At 50.0% G+C, this 10,026-nt stretch overlaps 1 protein-coding gene across 1 annotated transcript; it reads left to right on the top strand.

Annotated features, from left to right (window-relative positions):
* Positions 1-692: 692 nt before the first annotated feature.
* LOC128120769 (uncharacterized) lies at positions 693-7,617 on the top strand. Its single transcript, XM_052754979.1, has 3 exons — positions 693-3,042; positions 3,736-3,880; positions 4,411-7,617. The coding sequence occupies exon 3, from the start codon at positions 5,769-5,771 to the stop codon at positions 6,249-6,251; it is 483 nt and encodes a 160-aa protein (XP_052610939.1). The 5' UTR covers positions 693-3,042; positions 3,736-3,880; positions 4,411-5,768; the 3' UTR covers positions 6,252-7,617.
* Positions 7,618-10,026: the final 2,409 nt, after the last annotated feature.

Here is a 10,026-nt window from a genome sequence, read left to right as displayed (position 1 = left end):
GAGAGGAAGGAAGAAAAAGAGAGAGAAAGGAAGGAAGGAAAGATGGAGGAGAAGGGGGAAGAGAGGAAGCATGGAGGAATAGAAGGAAGGAAAGGAGGGAGAGAGAAAGAAAAATGAAAAGAAAAGAGGAAGGAACAGGGAGTGGGAATGTAGTGGGAGGGAGACAGTGAAGAACAGAGGGGTCCACGCTCAAGAGAACAAACGGGGATTGGCACCAGGACTCTAGCAGAGCGCAGCGTGATCTCACACGTGGCCGCGGAGGGCACCGTGGTGACAGACAGATGGACCGAAAGCCCATTGGGAAGGAGGCCCCAGACACAAGATCTCAGCAGCTCTGATCATTAGCCTGTGTTTCCATGTACCTATGTACATAGCCTATGTTTCCCATAACCGTTCCGGGTTGTGTCTTCTGGCTTGTTTGAAGGTGTCTGGTGTGTCGTGATACATTTATCTTAAACACCACGCTTGCGCGCAGCCCCAGGCCCCCGTGTGGCCCACCTTCCCAGCGGTGGGAAGAGAGCTCCCTGATCACCCTGGGGAAGGAGGAAGAAAGGGACTCCGGGATCAAAGCCTTGGCGGTGAATTCTCCAGGCAGATTTTGTGTGTCTGCAACAGAACCTACCGCACGGAAAACCTCGTGCTTCACGGAAAACCTCGTACTTCAGCGGAAAATGTCAAATGTTTGAACAACAAAGGGGAAAAAAAATCTCCTTATTTTTGGCCTCAAATACCAAGAACCAGAGCACAGGCTGGAGCGCAGAGGGACGGAGGGAGCCCCGGGCTCTGGTTTCCTAAGCTGGCAAGAGCTGATGGAGTCCTCGGGGCCCTGGAAGGCCTCCAGCTCCGGCCTCCTCCGACAGGAGGACAGGTGTCTTCAGCTGCGAGGCTGCCAGGGCCCCTGCTGCCAGGGCCACACACGTGTTTGTAGGGTTGATACCACAGATGGCTCCCAGATTGCGCGGTACCTCCAGCCCTAGGAGCTGCCCAGCCCGGAGAACACCATGAGCGAGCGTGAGGCACTTCCGGTGAGGTCGCTGGGTCACAGCAGAACCTGCCGGTGTCTGTGTGCTTTGGAACACAACCAGGCTGCATGTCCCGGGACCAGCAGGAAGTCACTCTCCCAGAGCCCCGATGTCACGGTGGGTGAGGGAAGGGCACACGGAGGGCGAGGCCTGGGACAGCCAGGTCCTTCCATCCCTGCGCTTCCAATATCTCAGTCCACCACAGACTGCTCAAGCTGTGGGGACCCGACGACCCCACAACCTCGCATCACGCTGTGATGTTCACGCCATGATGAGGATGCCTGGTGACACGCTTCTCGGTTTGTCCCTGGCATTGGGTCACGTGTGGCTGTGCCAATCAAAGCGCAAGATGCGCCCCATCTGTCCGGCCGCAGGCGGGAAAGATCCTCGGTCAGGTTGAGCTTATTCCAAAGGGACAAATGAGCCCTGAGGCCTGGCACCGGGGACGATCAGCCCATTGGCTGCAGCCACCAGGGGAGCAGTCTTGGTGTGATTCCATCTCCAGATTCTGAAGGGCCACCGCGGACACCAAGGCAGCCCCAAACCTCACCTCTGAAAACCTGACCTCCTGGCCACACACACCTAGGGCTTCAGTTGAAGCAGTTGGTGCTTTGAGCTGTATGTAGTTGAGGTTCTCTGTCTGTACCTTTGCGTGCGTGTGTGTGTGTGCGCGCGCGCGCGCGCGCGCCTATGTGTCTGCATGTGCATGTGTGACTATGTGTATGTATGTGTGCACGTGTCAGTGTGTGTGCATGTGTGAGTATCTGTGTGAGTGTGTCCATGTAAGCATGTGCATGTGTGAGTATGTGAATGTGTGTATGTATGTGTGAGTGGGTGTATGTGTGCTTGCATGAGTATAAATATGTATGTGTGTATGAATATGTGTGAGTGAGTGTGTGTGTGTGTGTGTGTGTGTGTGTGTGTGTGTGTGTGTGTGTGTGTGTAGGCCAGAGGACAACCTCAGGTATCATATAATTGATTCCTCAGGTATGACATCATTTATTTCTCAGATATGACATCATCATTTACTCTTGAGATATGACGTCATTTGTTCCTTGGGTGTCTTTCAGGGTTTCGCTCACTTGTCTGATTGGGTGTTTGTTTGTTTGTTGAGACCGAGTCTTACTTTGTAGCCCAGGCTGATCCTCTCATCTCGGCTCCCTGCGTGCTGGGGTTTAAGATGTGTGCACCGTGCCCAGATCCACCTTACTTGGTTGAGACAGGGTCTTTGCCGCTCCAGGCAATTAGGCGAGACTGACTGGCCAGGGCGCCCCATGGATCCTCCTGTCTCCACTTCCCCAGCCCTGCGGTCCCCGGTGCATGCGGCCACACCCGTCTTCTCTTCACACCAGTTCTGGGTCTTGAACTCAGGTCCTCAAGCTTGCACGAGAACCACACTGCGCCGTCTCCGGAGCCCAAATGCCCTTGGTGAGCGTTGAGTTCCCAAGAGGACGGGGAAGAAACAAAAAAATGCATGAAAGGAAAGATGGGAGAAGCGGCCCGAGTCCGGCCTCGGATGTTGGCATCGTTCAGAGGCGTCTTGTCAAGCCGAGCTTCATTCTGCCCGACGGCACAATGGGCTTCAGAGTGGACGCCCTCGGCGCTGGCAGCAGAAGTCTGGCTCCACGCATGGCTGCACACTGTAGGCATTAGGAGCAGGTGTGGCCGTGCAGCTCTCTGCCAGCTGCACTCTGGCCTGGCACCTGGCCCAGGCGGGCAAGGCTCCCTCTGCTAAAGGAAATGGAGTTTAACTCAGCGCTCATGAACACTCCTCTGTGGCTGGCCGGGCCTCCCTTCGTGGAGGTTGGCACAGCGGCTTGGCCAAGCCGGCCGGCAGCTCAGCCCTGGAGGGAAACAGCCCGACCAGGCGTAGGGCAGGAACTCCGAGTCACACACCGCTGCGGTGAGCAATGGATCCTGTCCAGGAGGGGAGAACCAGAGACACGGAATCCAGGCATGGTGGTCAGAAGAGGAACGTCAGCCTCCTCCGTAGCAGCCAAGTCCCTCGGTTCAGCCGTAGGTAAGCACAGAGAGGGAGCAGCTTACCTAGGGCTTCCCAGCAGAGAGAGGCAGCCAGGATTAATTCCAGACCCTTCAGACTTCTCAGCTAACCTGCTTCCTCTGAGAAGTCTTGAGGGAAAATTGCCTGGAAGAATGAGTAAAATAAAAACTTGTGCCCATCAGGCATACCCCGTGGCTGAGCCACACATCCCAGTTTTCCACATTATTTTATCCCCCACAGGCCAAATTCTGATTGTTAGCTCACTCGGGACAGGCCCTTGCCAAGTCACCCAGGCTGGCCTCAACTCCTGATCCCCCATCTCTGTCTTTTAAGTACTGGGCTCCAAGCAAATTCCACCAGCTAGTTTTGTCTTTTTCTTTTCTCAAACAAAAAATATCTATATGTGGGTGTTTTGCCTTCATGTATGTCTGTGTACCATGGGTGTGCCTGGTGCCCATGGAGGTCAGAAGAGGGAGTTGGATCCCCCTGGACCTGGAGTTACAGACAGTTGTGAGCTGCCGCGTGGGTGCTGGGAACTGAATCCAGGAATCCCTGCAGGAACATCAAGGTGTTCTTACTCAGAGCCGCCTCTCCAGCCCTCACCAGTTATTTGCCTGATGAAGAAATTCAGAGGCTTGAGGGTGAGGCTGGTGTGACACTAGGGTGGAGCTGAAGCCCAGGCTCTCACCTCGGCTTCTCCCCGTCCCCCAGCCCTGTCGTTGATGGAAAGCCAGCGGCCTCTTTGTACTCAGCCCTGGACACAGTCCACAGCCATCACCATGGTACCCATGGGATTGCAGAGGTCAAATACAGTTGGAGCGGGAGGATCCGGGCATGTTTGGCACAGACATCCCCTGTGAGTATCTCTGCTGCAGAAGTCCTTGTCATTATTACTGTTACCCAAGAGCAAATGGTACCAAAACAGCAGGGGTGACGCTAACTCACAAACAGACCCTGTGACAGTTCAGAGGGAGTGCATGGTGTTTCCTCTTCCCCGTGACCCTGACACCAGGTCAGTGACTCTTGGCTGTCTCAACATCACTTATAAGTTAAAAATGTATGCATGAATGTATGTATGTATGTATGCATGTATGCATGAATGTATGTATGTATGCATGAATGTATGTATGTATGTATACATGAATGTATGTATGTATCTATCTATCATGTATATGTACATGTGTGTATGTGTGTATGTATGCATGAATATATATATGTATATATGTGTGTGTGTGTACATTGTACATGTCTGGGTATAAGGAGAGAGGGAGGGAGGGAAGAGGAGAAAGAGAGAGAAATTGACTGACTGACCAACTGTCTGATTGACTGATGGATGGAGCACGGTCTGGTTTCTGTTTTGCCAAATAAGATATTTTATTTAAAAAGGGTGTTCACTTCTGCGGAGCACCGCCTCATAAAGGACACTGAGCACGTAAAGACAGCCGGGAATTAGGATGGCCGGATCCAGGAGAGCCCTTTATGGTGAATAAATGTGCCTTTCCCAGCACTCTCCCAGCATTATTCTTCTCATGCTTCCCAGAGACTGGAGAGAACCCGATCAAGAGCCCAGCCTGGGATTGCAGGCAGCTGTTTAGAAAGCAGAGCCTGCCCTGCTCTGCAGGGGCTTTGGGGGTGGCTCAGGGGTTTAGGGTGGCAGGATGTGCTGCTGAATAAATGTGTCCTCAGAGAAGTGGCATTTGAAGAACAGGAACACATAGTCATGTGCTTTTATTCCCTTTTTTTTTTCTTCAGCAATCTGAAAAGGGGGTTCTGTGCAACAGTAGTGTAGCCACAGACTCAGACAGGCCTAACTTGCAATTTACAGAGGTTGTGTTAAGTAGAAGCCAGAGCCCTGGGTCTGAATACCAATCCGGGAATAAACATGCAGGGCTCTGACTCACCTGAGAAGTCGAGCTGTTCTCTACACCACTTCCACAGAGGCAGGGCTGTGCGGGGCCCTTTCTCCACAGCCACATCTAGGCAGGAACTCTGGAGGCCTGGTCATTCCTCACCATGACAGGGAGAAAGCAGAACCAAATCTGAAATCTGGTCACATCACTGGCCTCAGGGGAGAAGACCAGAGATGAACTTAACTCCAGGGAGAAAGTGATGTAGCCACTCAGCTCCCCAGGCTTGCTCAAGTCGTGTGAACTGGAATCCAGCCTCTGTAGCCCCTCATCTCCATGTTTCAGCCCCACACCTGTAGATATGGAGTGGGAATGCCCCCACTGAACAGTTTTCTTCAGGTTAACCACAGCTGTCAATCAGCCGGCCTGACAAAACCCAAGTCCTCACACCACTGGGGGCTCAAACAATATGGAGGTGGGATTAGTGGGCAACGGACGGGAAGTGCCGTCCCCTTTTCAGGACAGAGAACGACTTCAATGTGAAGAAGCTGGTGCACACGCCCGGAGGGCGGAGGGTTGTGAAGCCTTCCATCTGGGCTGCTCCAGCCACAGCAAAGGGAGATTGAGAAGGTGGCTCTTCCATCTTGGGTGCTAGGAAGTGTAGAGCTAGTCCAGAACACAGGCGGGCACAGCCTTCAATGGTGCCTCTGAGAGTCCACAGCTGCCAGCCAGCCCAGCAACGTGCTGCAGCCTCCCCAAACGGCACCACTATCTGGGGACCTGGTGCTTGAAATACAAGACTTATGGGACATTTCAGATTCAAGTTTAGTGTCTGTATTTCTATGTCAGTAGCTGAAGTAGACTTATCAGCTCCTGGAAGACAGAAACAGTTCACCAATGTCCGTTATGTTCCTTACCACCACCACCACCATCATCACCATCATCATCACCACCACCACCATCACCACCACTATCACCATCACCACCACCATCATCATCACCACCATCACCACCACCATCACTACCATCATCATCATCACCACCATCATCACCTTTATCACCATCACTACCATAATCACCATCATTACCACAATCACCATCACCACCATCAACATCATCACCATCACCACCATCATTACCACCATCACCATCACCACCACCACCATCATCATCATCATCATCACCACCATCACCACCATCATCACCTTTATCACCATCACTACCATAATCACCATCATTACCACAACCATCATCACCACCACCACCACCATCACCATCATCACCATCACCACCTGTGGAGGGAAGTTTCTCTGGCCCCGCCGGCCCCAAGGTCCAGACAAATCTCTCCCACCCATGGACCTGCAGCCACTTATAAAATAATTACTCAGAAGCTTAATATTAATTACAAACTTATGGCCTATGGCTCAGACTTCATGCTAGCTAGCTCTTATAACTGAATTCAACCCAGTTTTATTAATCCATGCATCACGTGTTCCGTGGCTTTACCTGTGCTCTATCACATGCTGCTCCTTGGACAGCGGGTTGGCGCCTCCCTCCACTCTCCTTTCTTCTCTCACTATCTCTTTTGGATTTTCCCATCTGGCTCCATCCTGTCCTGCCATAGGCCAGGGCAGCTTTATTTATTATCCAGTGGGAACCACTTACATTCACAGCATACAGAAAGACATTCCACAGCAACCACCATAATAACCATCACCATCACCGCCATCACCACCATCACCACCATCACCGCCATCACCACCATCACTATCATCATCACCATCACCACCATCACCGCCATCACCACCATCACCATCACTATCATCATCACCACCATCACCACCAATCACCATCATTACCATTAATGACCACATCATCACCACCACAATCACCATCACCACCACCACAATTATCACCATCACCATCATTACCACCACCATCATCGCCATCATTGCCAGCATCACCAACCTTAACCAAAATGTGCTTATCAACTTTACCAATCTAGACACTTTTGATAACTTCATCCCTGTGGTTTGGGAGAACAGATCATATCCTAACAATGTTGATTTCAGGCTGGAGAACCCTCCTCGGGATAATGAGGGTCATTCCACGGTGATAAAGGGGTAAATTCATTGAAAGGATGTAACAATTGTAAATATGTATTTATCTATCACAAAACTTCAAAATATGAGAACCAACAACTGATAGAACTAAATCAAACACAGACAAGCCCACAATTACAACCCGAGATTTCAGTCCCCCTAGCCCAATCATTAATAGACCGGCAGACATAAAATCAATACGGGTATTGGGAGCTGAGAAACACAATCAACCAAATGGGCCTAATTGACATTTATGGAATGGCAGACCAAACACCAGCAGAATACTTATTTTTCAAGTACACATGGAATATTTTACCAATAGAGATCATTTTCTGGGCCATCAAACAAGTCTCAGTAAATATGATTTAATACTGCAAAGCATAGTGTCTAACCACAGTGGAGTGAAATCAAAAAGCAAGAACAGACATCTAGAAAATTCCTGTTTTTGGAAACCAAGGCTGGACCAGAACTTGTTGGCGTCCAGTGTTGTGGCGCATTAGAAAGGGAGGAAGTTCTTGAGGTGGTGAGGCAGTTTGCACCTTTACAGACTGAGAACATGGAGATCCGATTAAACCCAAGGTCACTCAGAGAAAGAAAATACTTAAAAAGAAGGAAGGAAAGGAGAGAGGGAGGGAGGGAGGGAGGGAGGGAGGGAGGGAGGGAGGGAGGGAGGAAGAGAGGGAGGAAGGGAGGAAGGAAGGGAGGAAGGAAGGAAGGAAGGAAGGAAGGAAGGAGAAAGGAAAGGAAACAGAATCCATGGAAATAAAACCAGTTTTTGGCGAAAAATCAGCAAAAGGTGCCAAACTCTGTCCTGAACGCAAACGAGCCAGAGGAGGCGCCGATGGCCTTGGAGGTGGAGGAAGAGTGGGACTGTAGAACTAACATGCTAGTTAGAAAAACTACCCAGGGCCCTGAACATCAAGCCACAGGCTCCATGTATCCCCAGTAGAGACTTCATTGACTCTTTGCCTGTTGAAATTTGTATAATTGATATGGAAGACAAAGGACATAGAGGGTTAAGAATATTTCTGTGGTGCTTGAGATGGAGCCTCACGTGAAACTGTTTTGACAAAAGAACAAAATGAATGGGTTTAGTGTTCTGGACTGTAAGATGAGGTCACGGGCAGCAAGACCCCATGTGATAGTGGCCTAAACACAATGTGTATCGACAGAATAAGATAGAGTTGAGGAGTAGTGAAATAGACCAGCAGTTTACAGCCCATTGATCTGCAACAAAATCACCAAGACAGATCAATAGAGAAGGGACAACCCTCTATTAAACGACACTGAAACAATGGGACGGCCACACACACGGGGTGCACAACCGCAATCAAGCAGTATCTGCCACTTTTAGAATACAAGCCGGGCTTCAGGCACGGGTCCCAAGGTCTGATTCATTGTATCCCTCGCGGCTTTGATGAGCAGTCTCTGTAGACAGTGGCCATGCGACGGGAAATAAATTCCAACTGGGACTTTAAAGGGGTCTGGGGTAGAAGAGGGTCCAGGAGCCCCATGACTGTCTGCACATGTCCTCACTCTATGCATCAGATAACATGAGCTCCCTCCGGTCAGTGCAGCTGACTGAGCATTGCCTGAGTCTGCACTGAACCAAAGGCTCCAGGAAATCCCCAGCTCAAGAAACTTCCAGAGCTGGGGCAGACAGCTCAGTGGATGGATGCTTGCCTAGCATGTGTCAGATGCTAGGTCAAGTCCCAGAGCAGGAGGAAGAAGGGAGAGGAGAGGAGAAGGGAAGGAGGATGAGGAGAAGAGGAGAGGGGAGGGGAGAGAGTTGGCTCTCAGAACCCTGGTCTGTGGCAAGTGTTTCTGGCTCTCAATTCTCTTACTCACCCTTCCCATCACATTCTTCTGCCCCTTCAATGTATTCTCTTTACATCTGTGTGGGTTGGGGGGGGATAACTTGCAAAACAAAAGCACATGGTTATTTAGAAGCAGTTTCTCCTCTTTTGCTCTTTTTAAGACTCCCCGGGTGGAGTTTTAGAGTTTCACAAGACTGCCATGACAGGTAAAGCTTGTATCTTTCCTGTATCTGATCAACATGATGTATCTTGTGCACCTTCAACTGTCCTTGTTGTAGACTGTTATTTTAAAGTGTGTTACTTTTGTTTATGTTGCATTTATTTAACTCTGTGAAGCTGTGTTACTGTGCCTGTCTAAAACACCTGATGGTCTAATAAAGAGCTGAACGGCCAATAGCAAGGCAGGAGAGAGGATGAGCAGGGCTGGCAGGCAGAGAGAATGAATAGAAGGAGAAATCTGGGAGGAAAGAAGAAAGAGCAGGCATTAATAATCAAGAATAAGCCTCCATGTGTATTTATTTGGGAGCTGGGTAGCGGGCTCCCTAAAAGAACAAAGACAAACAGCAACATGTTCTTGCTTCCTACGGGTGACCACTTGAGGACAGGTCCTGGGTCCATACACTCTCCTACAGGTCCTATTCAGTGGGACAGGCTCACCCTATACGTGTGTGTAGTGATGTTCATACACACCAAGACAGCTGTACTTGTATACATTTGGAGAACTGGGTCTGGCTTTGCTTTCTCTTGTTCTGTGTGTTTTAGAAACACTCTGAAATGTTTATTTTCCTGAAAGTTAAATGAATAAATAAATAAAAATTTTAGAGATATGCTTGGCCAATGCCTTTTCTGGTCATTTGTATAGTAGAGAACTTTGCTCTATATTAATGAGGATCCTATTTACACTTTCAACCTCACCTGGAATTACTTGGGTCACTGAAGTTCATTACCCGTGAGTATCCATCAATAACAGCAGCTGCGTGCAGTGCCCTGGATCTCTGGAAGTCTTGTTCCTATTCCAACCCAGAGCAGCTGGACTTGCCAAGTGGAGGCCTCAGAGCCTGGCCCTTCAGGGGACTGCCACTTGGGACTCTTCCTTAGAGCCTCAGTTTCACCACCTATTTAAAAAAAAAAAGATGAAGTCGGACATAGTGACGCACACCTGTAATCCCAGCGCTCAGGAGACAGAAGCAGGCAGATGTCTGAGTTTGAGGCCAGTCTGGTCTGCAGAGCGAGTTC

The sequence above is a fragment of the Peromyscus californicus genome, unplaced genomic scaffold (assembly GCF_007827085.1).
Source record: "Peromyscus californicus insignis strain IS unplaced genomic scaffold, ASM782708v3 Scaffold_2__1_contigs__length_46816999, whole genome shotgun sequence".
Classification (NCBI taxonomy): domain Eukaryota; kingdom Metazoa; phylum Chordata; class Mammalia; order Rodentia; family Cricetidae; genus Peromyscus; species Peromyscus californicus.
This window is presented reverse-complemented; position numbering and strand designations above follow the sequence as displayed.

Coding starts and splice junctions, on each gene's coding strand:
- LOC128120769 (XM_052754979.1), top strand. CDS start 5,769: ATGTCCGTTATGTTCCTTACCACCACCACCACCATCATCACCATCATC.